Source organism: Grammomys surdaster, unplaced genomic scaffold (genome assembly GCF_004785775.1).
Source record: "Grammomys surdaster isolate TR1022 unplaced genomic scaffold, NIH_TR_1.0 255, whole genome shotgun sequence".
Lineage (NCBI taxonomy): Eukaryota > Metazoa > Chordata > Mammalia > Rodentia > Muridae > Grammomys > Grammomys surdaster.
In genome coordinates this window covers 10,021,982-10,038,273 of record NW_021604696.1, presented here as the reverse complement: position 1 = coordinate 10,038,273, position 16,292 = coordinate 10,021,982, and the positions used below count along the sequence as shown (strand labels likewise).

Here is a 16,292-nt window from a genome sequence, read left to right as displayed (position 1 = left end):
GTCAGCTGCTACTGAGCTCTTCCTTATGGCTACAAACTGAAAGAAAACAAAATATTTCACCTTGCAGAGTCCAGGCAGATCCAAGAGTGTCTTACTCATTCATCACAATCCACAGTAAAGGTAGCACAAAATCAATTATGCTTAATCTAGTTTTGATTCAAACATAAAAGGTTACACAACTTCAATTCACCATTCAACAAAATGTAAATGAAGATAATTTTACAGATTCTAGAAGAGGATATATTTTAGAATAAATGGGATTTATTATGGGATTGGGCCACAAGAATGGTAGCCTTCTGGTACCATCAATGGTAGTAACATCCTCACCTAAATCACTCAGTGCTACAGGAAAAAACTGATCAAAACTGACAATGCCCAAGTGATGGAGAAAGAAAAGCGCTCGCTCCAACACACTGATGTTAAAGTCATGCTCTTTTGTATGTAATTGAATTAATGCCTTTCTTCTAGGAATGGCCACAGCCTCAAAGCTCTTCTCTGCCTAATGGCAGATCTAGTCAGAGCAGCCCTTAGAAGGCCTTCTTCCTCCTTCTCTAACCAAGTTTGTTCCTTGCTGAGTCATTCAGTCAGACCTTAGTGGTCACCTGGAAGCGTGGGGCAGACTTGAGCCAGCATCTACAGAACAGCAGAGCAGGCAGAGCCTTCTCCCTTCCTACACACCACTCACTCATGAATGACTTTCGAGGACTATGCTCCCATGAAGAAGACCATGGTGTCACAGAAGCCAAAGCACAACTCTGTGATGAAGCCCTCCAAGAAGCACAGCACAACACACAGCAAATGCTGCCCTTCTTGGAGCCCAGTGAGACATTTTTCTCTAGGTCCTCAAATTACTAGATTGTCTCAAAGTTTCATGTTAATACTCAGAAATCCTGGTAGGTTCCAATTTTAAAGGCAAAATACCATAGGTGTGTTTTCAATGTTATACACCCTTAAATACATATTTATTTCCAAAACCAAGATCTCTACAAAAAGTGATTACACTTTAACGTTTTCTAAAGCCTAAGAATCTAAAATCTAAAACCTAGAAGTTAGCAAAGCAGTATAACCATGGCAACAGAATGTGGATCACACCTGTTGAAATGTGTGTTAGGTACCTATTAAAATGTGGTCCTATGTGAGTGTGCACGTGTTAGGTATCTGTCGGAATGTGACCATACATGTGTAAGTGTGCACATGTTAGGTATCTATCAACAGGGTAAATAAATACACAGAAGAAAGGAAACAAGGAAGAGGAGGGAATTCTGGCAGAGACTACCTCTAGGTTAACTTCTTCTTTAATCTTCAAATTTTCCACATGGTCATGCATAAGAATTAAACAGAGATTTCTTTCAGCTCTTATGGTCTGCCTCCCTGTGTGTGGACATCCTGTCTCCCATCCCTGATGCTGTAGGGTCACTGTCAAACCTGAAGAACCACACAGCCTTGCTAGGCAAGGCTAGAAACACTACAGGCCTCAGACTTGTTCCTTCTTGTCTGCAGTGAGTACCAATGCAAGACCATGAGCTAAGATCAGCAATTTCCACATGTAAGTCATCTCATTCCCGGGAGGAAAAGAGAGGCTAGGCACCTGCCTTGACTTCACTTCACTTGATGGCCTGAGGCTCCTTACAAGACCATGCCTGTGGCAAATTCCATGAGCTCCCCACAGTACACACTACACGAAAGAGAAGTACACTGAACACTGAACTGTGTTGCTCAATGTGAGGACGAGGCGTGACGCGAGGCACCTGCGTGTGTCTGAGCTGCTCGCTCACGGCCTCAGGTGCACAGGCTACACTCTGAGAGTATCTTCAGTTAAAAAGAATAATGGGACTTCCGCTCCTACCTAAACAACTAAAAGTAGACAAATGTGAAGAGGTTAAGACATCAGGCAATGACAGGCAAAGATTCCTGCCTTTGGAGAGGGTCTGGACTGTAACCAAGAACAGGAGACTGGAAGACAGCAGGAGGAGCCATGACCAAAAGAAGCACATGGAAAGACAGCCACACCACACATAAACCCTTCTCAGGCTGCTGTGGAGCACCGCCTCCCCACCAGGAAATCACATGGAGTAAGGGGAGAAAGCTAGATTTTTAAAAGACGTCTGTAAAGAGAAAGGAGCACCCACAGAAGGAGGACTGTGCACACCGCCATAAACCCCACTGGCAACTATCACCTCACAGGACTTTAAAAGCCATGGTCTCAACAATGGATTAAGACTAGTCCTCAACTAAATGGTGATCCACCTGCCAATAATTATGGCAACTAACTGGATGTCCCCCCTAAATTCAAGATTATAAAAGTATAAAATAATTATTAATCCAATAAGGTAAAATTCATTTTTCTAACTTTAAATTCAGAAATTTAGTATTTTCTGAGGTTACAAGTATTAGTGAGCAACCAATTTAATTAAATTTTATTTTTTAACTAACATATAATTACATCATTTCCCCCCTTCTCTTTCTTCCCTAAGATCCCTCCCACATACCTCATCCCCACACACACTTTGCTTCCTTTCAAAATCATGGCCTCTTTGTTTTACACGCGCGCGCGCGCGCACACACACACACACACACACATGTATGTTTGTTGGGGGGTGTATAAACATATAAACACATGCTCAGTATCCTTCATGACAACCGCTCAGCTACACATTACCATTGCACACAACAATGATGATAAGTTTGCTTTAAAATTAACATGAATCAATCCCTTAAACTCAGTTTCCTTACATCCAAAATGGAAGATCCATTCCAAGCAGGTGAGGCCACCCACAATGGTAAATAATAAATCAGGTTAGCATGAAAATATCTTTGCAGCACGTAGCACACAGGAAGTATGTGCTGTGGCTCTAAGAAATGAACGACAATTAGCTCTGGCTTTGTAAAGTATTCCTACACAGCCTTTCACATGAAATAGACCCTGGTGAACTAGACACAAATCCCAGCATCGACTTCCCGCTAGCAGCAGTGGGCGGAGCCAGGACAGCACAAGCCAGGGCAGCCAATACCAGTGTAACCAGCTTTCTGACCAGCCAGGTAGGCGAACTCTCCTGCCAACATGAATGAACATCTGAGTCCTACCTAGATGTGCACTCACCTCCATTCATACAGTGACAGACCTGCAGGTGTTCCTTCCTCAAAACCCAGGAAGGATGACTGCAATCACAGATTCCAAGACAGCTAACTGGTAAGGAAAGATAACTAGTACACGAAGCCATGATGCTGCTGGCCCTACCCACCAGTGTCACCCAGGTGGGCGCTCGGCCATGGCTCTCCCACCGCCACACCCTGAATGCATGCAGGGTGTCTCTGAACAGACTGCACATCCCTGTGATACTGAGCACTGTGTGTAGTTTATCAAAAGAGTTGTTCTTTCAAATGTGATTTTTAAAGCTATATAAGAGGGTTGAAGATGTGAGATTTTGCTGGACAAAAAAGGTAAACTTTTACAGGATTAGCATGATCCAATTCAAAAAGGTAAACAAAATAAAACTTCTGAGGTTTTCACAACTGAGTTTTGCTACCTTAAGCCTACTGCTTTAGCCACTTATGACCCTATTCGGCACGCAGAAAGCTGCAGAGCAATTATTTAAAGTAAAAGAAAGAGTTCTGCTTTAGATAATTAGAAACTAAATAGTAAAAACCCTGCTTGACTCTGACTCATATGACAGACTCCAGGGCAGCCTGCCACACACTCATTCCACTTCGGTCTAGCCTATGGCTCACTAACTTGACACTGGGTTCTCAAGTCTCCTCTGTCTCTTTTTTTATCCTAGAGTCATGGGTGCACTGCAGACAGATAACAGGGAGGCAGAGGAACTTTCTGGGAAAGAGGTCTGGGCAAAGGCCCCCAGAACACTACAGCTGCCCTCATCTGCCAGCCGACAATCAATGCCACTCCTGAATAACAGCAGTCATCCCTCCCCAGAGACCCTCATCTCCTGACACTCTGCATGACCATAAAGCAAAACACATGGTAAGACTTTGTCTGAAGCCTCCTGAGGTTAGTCAAGTCAGAACAATTGTTTTAAACATGGAACTCTCCCGGGAGACAAGAAACAGAACACAGTTGTCAGAAAGAGACCACCTACTATCCCATGCCTACACTCACACATTCTAAGTAGTGGGACAGCAGAGGGGAATTCTGAATAAAGGAAAATTAAGTCCGCCACCATTATGCACTTGTGAGGGATCTGATACCCTCTTCTGGTCTTTAGGGCACCTGGGCACTTACACACACACACACACACACACACACACACACACACACACACACACAGAGGTGGGGAGAGACACAGGCAGGGAGGCAGGCAGACAGACTCTCAAATACCATTTCCTCCTCAATAGTACATACTGGTTTATAGAGACAAACTTGTACTGAATAGCCCATGAAGACCCTGAGGGATCATTACCTACTTAAATGTGTAAGCAGAAAGGGTATTATCACACTGAAATCTGCCTGCCTCATCCTCCTCCAACCAGGCTCAGAAGAAGAATCAGATTGACTATGTCACTTTCCCTCTCCTGCCCACTGACAGCATTGTCAATTTCCATGTTCACACTGCATCAGAAGGAAGAAGCGGAAAAAAAAAAAACCCACACAAAGCTACAGGCAGCATGATCACATTCATACCCAAGCCTACACTAATGAATCTATCAACAGGACAAAGCAAACTTGTAAGAAACAGAGGCTACTACATCCTGTGCACACTCAACAGCTGATCTTTCTATATACAGAGAACTATACCTTGGGCTATGACACCAAAGAACTGTGGCTTCTGTCGCAGAAATGGCTGGGTTAATGGTTTTGCTGACTAAATCTAGACACAGAATGGGAAAAAGCAGCTGGCCAACTACAGTTCTCTAAGGCTTATGATCTATGCACACTGTCCCATCTTCTCTAAGTATGAATATATTTATACTAGAAGTTGTTCTAATATAAGACAAATCTCGTTCAACTTATGAACCCCAGCTTAACAACCACTGGTCTAGCAAATTCTCCTTTAAACTTACAGAAGCTTGTAGAGCATTAACTGAGAGCAAATGGATACATCACATCTATACACCCTTCCATAAACACAAATGGATAACACTCATCTATAAGTCCTTGCGTAAATATAAATGAAACCGTTAAGAATTTAAACTACAAGGCTAGGGATAACAGCTCAATGGTAACAAGGCCTGGATAAATTGCAAGTACTCTTCTCAACACTACAAGCGCCCCAGACAGGTTCGTGTTTAGCTGGTTTCTAATGGTCTGCCTTGGTGTAAAGTTATGCAGCAGACATGTTCTTTCTAACTGTCTCGCCTGTGCCAGCAGATCCAAAGCTGAAGTTCCAGTGAGTTCATTACCTTATACAGTCAGTGGTATCCTGTACTCTTGAGTTATGAGTCTGTGCTCTGCAGGATGCTATTCCTGAGGAAAACTGGATGAGCAGTGCATGAGACTTCTCTACACATTTCGTTATGTTCCTCTCAATCTAAAGTTACTACTATAAACAAAGCACACACATACCCACAACACTACCCACTTGCTGCACTAGTATCAAGTCATTTAAAAAAGGCCTGTAATGTTCTCTATAAACCCTTCCCAAAGTCAACCCAATAAAAGACAGTTTCCTTCAGAAGAGCCCTCCTGCACTCAATTCTTATTTCTGTTGAGGTTCACAGAAAATAGGAAGAGATCTATATGGATATAAAAAGATGCCTCCTTCGCAGACTCCAGTCCCACCTGTAGTGTCATGTCTGGGTATTCGAATAACCAAGCTCACTGGTGAGGTAGGGCCACATCCCCACTCACTGCAGCTAGAGATAGAGCTGGATTCACTCAGGCTGCCAACAAGCGCCATGCCGTGGTCTTCCCACCAAACACTGTTCCTGCCCACTGAGCCTGCTAACCAACAACCAGTCCCTCCTAATAAGACACATGCCCAGCTGTGACTTTCCCAGGAACTAGCTCCTGCACCTCAGGTTCCTGAGATGAAATGGAAAGCAAACAATCTCACTCTCCTCAAAAGAACCCTCTCCAGTGACCCCTCCCCTCTCAGAGTTGACATCTGCTGCAAACCTCTCCTGTCTGCCACCCAGACCCCAGCAACATGAGCCCAGAAGCCTTGAGGCTGGGGCAGGCAAGGGCATGTTTTCTATGCTGCCAGCGGTCCAAGGAATTCTATTCACAATCAACACTTCCTCTGGATCCTTTCTGAGCCCAGCAGAGGTCATTCCGAGAGAAGACCATGTAAGAAAACATCAGTGAGGAGCTAACAGACTCGACGGTTGATGGGCGGTTGGTCTTTAGGGTTACTGTCCACTTTTCACTTCACTGGAATACACAAGCTCCCGTTAACTATTCTTAAAGGAGCACTACAAATGCTCATGTCAGTCACCTGTCTGTTGCCACCTTCTTTTTCAAGCAAGAAAATATCTTTTGTAGCTCAGTGGTACAGCACTTATCTAGCTTGGATATGTGAGGGCCTCATTAATCCCCAGCATAGAAAACAGCAATAAAAATACAAAAGCATGTAGCACACGTGTGCATGTACTTTATACATATGTCTCATAGAGATATGACTGAAAGAGAAATACACAAAAGGGCTACTGTCAGAAGAGGGAAGGACTTGATTTTTCTTTACACTCTCCTGTATGCTTCCCTTTCTTTGTCTGGTGACCATGTACTACACAATTATCGTCAGATTCAGCCTTAGAGAAGGAGGCTGCAGACTTGAAATCCATCTGAGGTGTGAAGTAACATATCAGGAGGCTATAGCAGCTACTCAGGAAATACAGCACAAGCTGAAAGCACTAAGTCCAGAAAGAAACTAAAGTCTGGATTCGTAAATATCCAAAGCTTAAGGCTAATGTTTTGTTTTATTTTATTTTATTTTATTTTATTTTATTTTATTTTATTTTATTTTATTTTATTTTATTTATTTTTGGACAAGGTCTCTTTATATGGCCCTTACTTTCCTGGAGTTTGCTACATACACTGCCCTTAAACTCATAGATCTGCCTGCCTCTCCTTCCTGCAAAGGATACACCCATGTCTGGACCAAAGTCTACATTTAAAGTGGTCCCCACAAGTCTAACGATAGACCAGTCAATAAGTATGTGGCTCTGGCAACACCATATCCTAATAGAGATGAAAGTCACACAGGAAGAAATGGGGACTTCAGAAAGGTACCACTGCCTGGCCCAGCCTCAGAGCATTTCATAAATATCTACTATATTTAAATTACAGGATGTTCAAATGTACTATTCTTTCATTGCTCTTTAACAATGTTTAGATGAGCCAGGCAGGGGTGTCGCACACCTTTAATCCCAGCACTCAGGAGGCAGAGGCAGGCAAATCTCTGAGTTTGCCAGCCTGGTCTACAGAGTGAGATCCAGTACAACCAGGGCTATGCAGAGTAACCCTGTCTTGAAAAACAAACAAATATGTTGAAATGTTTAGCTGAAAAGCACCTGCTTTTCCACTGAGCTGTCCTGTCCATAGCATAATTTGTTACACGAATCTTTTGGATAATCAACCAAATACGTTTCCTCTTAAAAGTCTCTACCTACCCTCTTTGACAGACAAGAGGGCAGTCACCCCACAGAATGCCACATCCTCGTGTGTCTGTCAGATTCAACAGCTGTCACCTGTGGTCTACAATATTATCTAATTCTGAATAACAGATATGAGCACTGGAGAGGCCAGTGCTATGTGAGCGCGGCGGGACATCTCCCCAGATTACGATGGCGCACTGAACTCATCACAGCTGTCACCTTCCTCAGTAACCCAGATTTAGGGAAATGATGATCTGATGTGAAGACACTGCAAACTCCTAAGGCTGCTGCTTAGCTCCTTCTAAAACTCTGTGCTGCATCTGATTCAACACTGAATAAAAGGCAGCGAGTGCAGGAGATGAAACAAATTAAAATATCTTAAAATGAGGTCGCTCTAGCTCCACATAACCTATTAAGGGTGCACTCACAGAGGCACACCTGAATGTGTGTTGTGTGTGCACGTGTGGGCTCACATTTTGTTTGCCTCAGTTCTCTTTTCACATCTAAAGCTGCACAGTAAATCCTCATTGACTATTTAAAGAACTATTTTTTGCCACTAAATTTTGCCAACAATCTACTCGACGTTCTAACAGATGTTCCTGCCTTCCAGCCTCTGGGAACTTGGCTCGACATTTTCTTTTCTCAATATAAAAAATAAAAGAAATGGTACAGATGTGGTCTAATACCCTACGGGAGCTTTCCCTTCAGTCACTGCTCATGTGACCTCCATGATCCCTCCCCCAACTTTTTCTTTTCTATTAGTAAAGATGTTTTCAATTACAGCCCATTTTGTGGCCAAAGATGACATCACTCAGATGGAGGGGAGTTGTTGTGGGCTGATTGTTTAAATAAAAAAACATTAAGCAAGTGAGACACTTAGTTACTTGGGACCATCTGCAACAACTCACGTCACCTGGCCTGCAGCTGGCTCTTGAGCCCCAACACCACAGCAAAGCCATTGCTTAGGTGATCACTATCTCCAAATGTGCCAAGGAGGGTACAAGTTCTAGGGCTGGAGTAACTTTAAAGTCACAATCTCTTTATAAACATGTATGATCCAACCTTACCTCGGTGACATCCATAACCTTGATGGCGGCCAGCTGACCCGTTTTAACATGTCGACCCTGAAGACAGAAAAGAAAGACTGGTCAGTACCAACACTCACAGTGGTTACTCAGATGGAGTGGCTGAGTCTCTAATGCAGCCTCCCCTCATTCTTCTGTTACTAATAAAAGGTAACATGCTTTTAAGTGCTTGCTCACCAGCAATAGAACAACAGAGCTGGTAAAAACAAGACAAGAGAACAAATAAATTCACAAAAGATATCAATTCTTTTTCTCATAGGTTTAATGTACCTATCATTATCTCCAAGGTCCTCAAAAGACGTTGTTAAATTTAAGTGTATACGTGTGAGTTTACGTACACACATGCATTCAGGCCAGATGAGGACATCAGATCCCCTTAGAACTAAAGCTCCAGGGAATTCTGAGCCTCTATACAGGAGCTGGTAATCAAGCCAAGAAGTCATCTTCCCTGATGCCAACCAACTTAAGTAATGTGTTTGTCTATATAACAGGCTCACCAACCTTTGCTTCAATGGCCCAGGGAAAAAAAAAATCAAACAAACAAACACCCTCTAGATATTTACTTTATGCCATAAATGGGTAATTGAATCTTCTTACTGGTTCCCAATAGTTACTACTTGATTTCACAAATTATAATGAATGTCCTCAACAGTCAATGTAGGGAATATGGATGGAGACTATTATCCAGAGAAGAGGAACTATATATAAAAAGATTCAAGGACAAGCATAATAAAGTCATCACAACTAAAGTATTTGATCTAGGACCTAAACTGTATAGCTTATTCATTACTCTGTATGTAAAACAAAAACAAACAAACAAAAAAAAAACCAAAGAACCTGTGTTATCATTCTCCTCTCACACAGAATCAGAGGGTGGGTGTGGTTAGGTGGGTGTGGTTATCTACCTAATCTCTGAAGCAACTAGGAACCACCCTGCTATCTTAAACATGAACTACTTTTAAGGACTCCATTTTAAGAACAGCCCTTCTGCAACAATGCAGAACAGAAAGAATATCCTCACATTTTCCAAAAGCCGCCTCTCTTGTCTCGTGATGGAAAGAGTAAATTTATAACACCAGACCCAAGAACAGCTCTCCGTTTACTCACAGAATGTGCAGAACTCAAATTACAACAAGAACAAAGCAGTCGCTGAAAATGGCATTATCTGACAATTAGTACACCCTAAATAACAGCGAGAACGCTTAGCAAACAGCACTGGAGACAAGCTTTAGACTGCCGTGTGTTGGGCCCCAAGTCAGAGAGGGCACAGTTGTGGTATATATATTCTATGGTATCACGGAGTACAGCCATCCAGATGCATCAATGTGGGACGCCAGAGCAAACATAAACCCAGAATATGAGAGTCTATCCCTCCATCAGTAATGACATCAAGTAGCTCCCATGACTATGTCCAAACAATCACATGACTCTGACAGTAGTCACATGACTATGGCCACTCAATCACAAAGTAAAATTGTGCTTTTCTTGAATCCAAAAAGAAAGAGTGCATTTAAGTCACAGTGTGAGTGTACCCTCTGACTTGGCCATGTGACAGGCCCAATAGTACCCACACAGCCCTCCAGCCTTCCAGCCTTCCTATGATCAAGTGATGGGGGAGAACAGCACAGGCGTTGATTCTTCTTTTGGAGAACACAGCCATGCTATGCTCGGTAGGGACACTTAGATGCCTGATATAGTACGACTTTAGACTACAGATCTACAAAACCCATGAGTCTGTCAAAACACTCTGCAAAGACTTATACTGTGGCATCTTTCTTTATTCCAAATAAGTTAAGTCAGTAACACATCCTCTATCACTGTCATTTCAGACAGTGTGCGGGCCTCACAGGAACCAGAATTACCCTCAGTGGAGAAACCTCATGGCTTTTGATTCATTTCTGCCTTTTTTTAAATTTTAGGAAAATGAATGTTTCCTTTTTTAAGAAAAAACAAAAGCAAAAACAAAAAAACAAAAAACAAAAACAACAGCCGTAGGCTTGGCTGTGACACAGGCTAAGGAGCATGGCCTGCTTTTCAGCTTTCCTTCAGCATTTCTAACCAAGTCAAAATTGCCACCTTGCCCTTGCAAATATGCAATACACAACATGTGTCCCAAGAAAAATCACACTATAGAGCATCAGAGGGCAGGATACCGTGGCAGCCTGTCTGTCCCTGGCCCACAGAAGGGCAGAATGAATGACGTAAGGGAAGCTTCTTGGTCCCAGTGAGAGGAGAGACGGCAAAGGTTCCGCTTTCCTGGAGCATCTTCTAGCATCAAATCCTAGTTAATGGATGCATGTTGAGTAATCTTCACCTGGACCACTTAGGCGCCCTCAAAATATCTGAAGGTTCTCTGTGTCCACTGACAGGGAAAGTCTCACAGCCTTTGCCATAGTAATGGGAATTTGGCCAATAAATAACACATCCAAGAAGTTAGAGAGCTTCTGTGTCTCTGACCCACAGGGACAGTCTCAATCTGCCTTATGCCACGTCCTCCATAAGAGGTTTCTTTGGCTAATGGGTTTTGAGTTTTTTAAGACAAGGCCTCATGAGACCCAGGCTAGCCTCAACGTCCTGATCCTCCTGCCTCAGCCTCTCAAATTGTAGGCTTATGCATGCCCAGCTCTATCACAAAGTATTAGACTCATCTCAGCTTGCCCTTACAAATCCCTGCTGCTATGCACACCTGACAGGGAGGGGGGAAGATACCTTCACCCTGTTTCTGCTCTTGGTGCACACTCGCTCTCTCTCACCCTCCTTTAAAGTCAGTGTCATTCAGCAACATTCAACCTCAAAACAAATGCAAGAGTACACAAGGTTTTATTTACTTTATGAAACTAAGTAAGCAGCTGCTTAACTTGGGAAAAATAAATGTTTTCTACCGGACAGTACAGAGAGGTGCCAGGTCATAAAATCTCAGCTCCACAAACGTGAGCTTAAGGCCTGCACAGCCTTGTAGTCTGGGAGAACAGAGCACAGACACAAGCCTGGCCTGGTTCTGGGGGCACTTGGTGGACAGGTGTGTCCTGGACAAATGCCTACATTCCTCACAGAACATGACACAAGTACCACTGCCCTCATTTTATAAAACAGAGAAAGTTAACCTTAGAGATGACTCCCTTACCAGTGTGCATACTAAACAGACACATCCTATCTAACCAAATTAAATAGAAACTTCAAGCATATTATTCTACACATATTGGTAGCAATGTCTAATACACAATAACCAACAACAAACAAATTGCCAATCCCTGGCCTAGGCCTCTTAGGACAAAGAGCATCTTCCTGAACATAAGGACTATGAGGACAGCCTCAGAGCCCATGAGTCTCTGAACCTTGTAATGGGTTTTTGTCTGCTGCCATAGTTATCTCATTGGCCTTTTTAAAAATAAATATTGGAAATCAAAATGTTTCAGGTAAATCTACAAAATTTAGTCGATAAATGCTTAAGGACATGGTTAACTACAAGGAAATGCTAATCTGGAAATGTCTGCTTGTACATACGTATGCACATGTACATACACACACACACAGTGTGGAGAAATACTGTATCTTATGAGAGAAGCAGTATTTGAACTCTATATTCAAATCACATGACATTAAGATACTACCTGCTCTCCTTTGCCATGAAGGGCAGAAGGGTAGTTTCTAGGAATCAGTGATCACCTGAAGAGAATCAATCAAAGGAGACGACATGGATTCCCTCAGAACTGGAGCAGCACACAGTCTTCTCCAAGTCCCAGAACAGGCATCCAGGTGGCAACAGGCCACAAGTAAAAAGAACATGTTTACAAAGGATGAAAAGCCCTGTCACAAAACCATGCAACCTCTCTACAGACAAGCAGGCAGGAATGGGTTGTCATACACTGCACCCAACCATGAGAGATTCCCATGAGGTTAGAAAGAGATTTCATCATGGTTTAGCTGCTTCTCATTTGCATTCGACTGTAAACTTTGTTTCCGAAACTGATTCCTAGACATCTGAGTGATGTTTGGTGGGGTTCAGCTGATGAATCAACTTGGATAACAAACAAGAAGAACTTAGCTTGAATGCCCAGTACTCACATAAAGCTGTATGGAACTTGTCTGCACGCCTAGTGTTCCTATGGCAAGAGAAGGCAGTGACAGAAGCCAAGGAAGTTCACAGGCCAGTTAGCCTGTGTCTGGCTATCTGCAATCAGCAGAGATCCCGTACCTCAAGGTAAAAGGCAAGGACACAGCAACACCCAAGGTTATCTATCTTCTGACCTCCAGACAAATGCACCCTCATTCACAGAGTGTGAACATGCACCGCACAGAAACAATTTTATTTAAATAAAGTTTATAAGGGGTTTAAAGAGACAGCTCAGTGGTCAAGAGTATATATACTGTTATACTGTTCTTCCAGAGAACCTGAGTTTGATTTATTAGCACAGGTGGCTCACAACCACCTGTAGTTCCAGCTCCAGGGGATCCAACACCACTGCAGGCACCTGCATACAAGTGGTATGCATGCAAATGTACACACACACACACACACACACACACTTTTTTAAAAAAAAGAAAAAAAAGATTACCTGAGGTAGAGATGCTAAGCTTTTCTAGTAAACAAGGCAAGCTCACTAACAAACATAAAAAGATTGCTCCTATTCCCACAGAATGTGCACGCATTTACCCTCGAGCCAACATGAGGACTGGAGAAAGCAAGATGAGACCCACAACTTCCTAAACCAGTGTCTGCTGGCTTCTCGTGCACCCTAGGCTTTCGGGATCACCTCTTCTGAAGAATGCTGAGCGTGGGAGAAAGAGTCTTCTCCAGGGAAGAGCACACCAACTGGTTATTCACTACCAAACAGTCAGTCTTGAAAACATACACACAAGTAACATTATGCAAACTGAGTAGGGCATATTTAGAAATATGTATGTCTATACACATACATATAGGGATGTAACCACAATTAATGAAAGCAGGCTGTGAACTTAGAAGGGAGGGGTATACGGGAGGGTTTGGAAGGAAGAAAGGACAGGGAGGAATACTCGATTTTAATATAATCTCAAAAACATTTTTTAATGTTTAAAAACAAAAAACATACTGAGTAGACCAAACCCATATTCACCTCTCCTTACACATAGTTCATATGAGGAAGGAAGGCCAAGGAGCCATGCTATCTAGACCAGAGCATCATGACAGCATTCTAGACATCCTTTCTAGACCACCGAGGTCAGCTTCAAACTATCAAGGCCCTCCTTGCTCTGAGTTCAATTTCCAAAGCACACATGGAGCCTCCGCGGCCCTGTGGGAAACAGCATGAGTTCAGCACTAGGCAGTCTTGACCACCATTCATCCATCCCAAAGGCAGAGACTAGTTTAACTGGTTCTGCACTGTGAACCTCAAAACCACAATCTTCACTTTGAGTACACTTTTCCAGGAAGTGTCTCTCAAAAAAAATTAGGACAGCACAGAAAGGGGACACAGAAAGAGTGCCAGACAGCACTCCCTGAATCATAGAAGCCAAAGAAGCTTGTGACCAGCGCAGGGCACTGAGAAAATACCTGGGTGTTCCAAACATCTGCCTGCAGGGGAGCAGCAGTCATGGTCTCACCTCTGATCTCCCACATGTGGCTAAGAGCATCAGGCTCCCAACTGTGCAGCACGCACCCATAGCTCCTACTTCTTACTACAACCAGCACTGGCTCCATCTCTCAGGGCCAGTGCTTCAGACGAGCAGGCAGACAAAGGAAACATAAGAATGTACATATTATGGGACCAGTCAGAACTTGCATTTTAATAAAGAAGACAGAACACCTATTCTCTCAAGAGTTTAAGATTAGAAACCTGGATACTGAACCATGCCTTCTTCTGGCAAAAGCTACTACTTCTCTGAAGTAACACTAAAGAGTACTGATGGTAAGAATGAAAAGCTAGAACAGACAATATGATGACTGTGTACACCACGCCCCTTTGCAATCGAAGAGTTTGCATCTTACATAGCTGCGTTGGCAAAGAAAAAAAGTAAAATTACATTATTACCATGTTTTCTTTAAGGAACTGATATGAATGAGAAACTTTCTAAACCTTGAATCCTTGAGTACTATAAAAATGCTTTTGCTAATGGCCTGGGGAAACTATGATGAACACCAAGTACTACCCAGTCCTGCAGTTAGAATGCTTCAGGGAATTATTATACCGGCAATACAAAGCCAAGTCAGCTGGGCTCTCCATATCTGTTCTGTCATTTAGAAATTGTCTCAAAACACAGCTTCTTACGCTGTAGGTTCAGATCCCAAAAAGGGAGCATAATTAAATGTGGGGTGTGAATGTGGGGTGTAGTGGTTTGAGTAAGCCTAGCCCAGGAAGAGGCACTATTTGGAGAAGTGGCCTTGTTGGATGGAGTAGGTGTGTCACTGTGAGTGTAGGCTTTAAAACTCTCAACCTAGCTGCCTAGAAGCAAGCTTGCCCCTGGCAGCCTTCAGATGAAGATGTAGAACTCTCAGCTCCTCCTACACCATGCCTGCCTAGACACTGCCATTCTCCTGCATTAATGATAATGGACTGAACCTCTGAATCTGTAAGCCAGCCTCAATTAAATGTTCTCCTTTATAAGACTTGCCTTGGACATGGTGTCTATTCACAGCAGTAAAGACTCTAACTAAAACATGAAGTCATAAAAATTTGGGCAAAAATAAAGATTTGTGTCTGACCACACAAAGACAAAAATTAATTCAAAATCAAATATTTGATTCCAAGATGTTTGTGGCATCAATGGGATTCCCCTGTACAGTACGTGTCAGATGCCGTCCACCATCAGGGGACAGTGCCTGAAATGCCTGAGCTCAAAGTCCAGATTGGTCACTGTGTCTGTTAGACTGCAGTGTTTTACTCTAAGTACAGAGAGATAGGGGATAGCACAATGGGCAATGTGTTCAGGTCCTCAGCACCCATGTCAAAAGCTGGGTGTGACAGCATGCACCCAGAAGGAACACTAGTACTGAGAGCACAGACAAAAGGATCCAAGGGGCTCACTGCCCAGCCAGTCTAGCCAATCGGTGAGCTCCAGCCAGTGAGACCCTATTCCAAACGCTCAGTAAGCAAGAGACACGAGTAGAGAAAGGCACCTAACATTGACCTCTGACCTCCATGAGCACACACATAGCAACCACTACTCACCTATCAATTCTAATAAAAATCCTGCTTACTGTAATTGCAACCATTTATCCAGGGGAAAAAGCCCACACAGAAGTATAGTGCTATCTCCTCACCCAAGAAGCTTTCGTTCATTTCTTCCTGTGTGACTTCATTGTATACTTCACTTTGTGAAATTACACCCACATCACTGCAATACTGACGTGTACATGCAAGCTCACTAAGGCACTGAGGGGCAGCGGCTCCCACTGGCTCCAGGATAAGCATCAGCATCTCAGCCACTATCTACAGGCAAGGGATCATGTGATAAAAGGATACTGACTCCATCCATTCTGCCCTGCTGACCTGCCCATGGATTCCCACTTACCACCAATTTAAAGCTTTAATTAAAGTTTGCAAACGGCTACTTCTCTAACCTACACTGCTCCTGAGTCTACACACAGGCACACTGCTCCTGAGAGTACACACGGGCACACTGCTCCTGAGTCTACACACGGACACACTGCTCCTGAGAGTACACACGGGCACACTGCTC

The 16,292-nt window shown here is 43.2% G+C and overlaps 1 protein-coding gene across 17 annotated transcripts in view; it reads right to left on the bottom strand.

Annotated features, from left to right (window-relative positions):
* Map4k4 (mitogen-activated protein kinase kinase kinase kinase 4) overlaps window positions 1-16,292 on the bottom strand; it is a 127,888-nt gene that overhangs the window by 57,725 nt on the left and 53,871 nt on the right. For all 17 annotated transcript variants that reach the window (XM_028775451.1, XM_028775447.1, XM_028775445.1 and 14 more), the window contains exon 3: window positions 8,616-8,672. In XM_028775451.1, coding sequence (XP_028631284.1) covers window positions 8,616-8,672 — 57 coding nt within the window. The remainder of the gene's footprint in view (window positions 1-8,615; window positions 8,673-16,292) is intronic.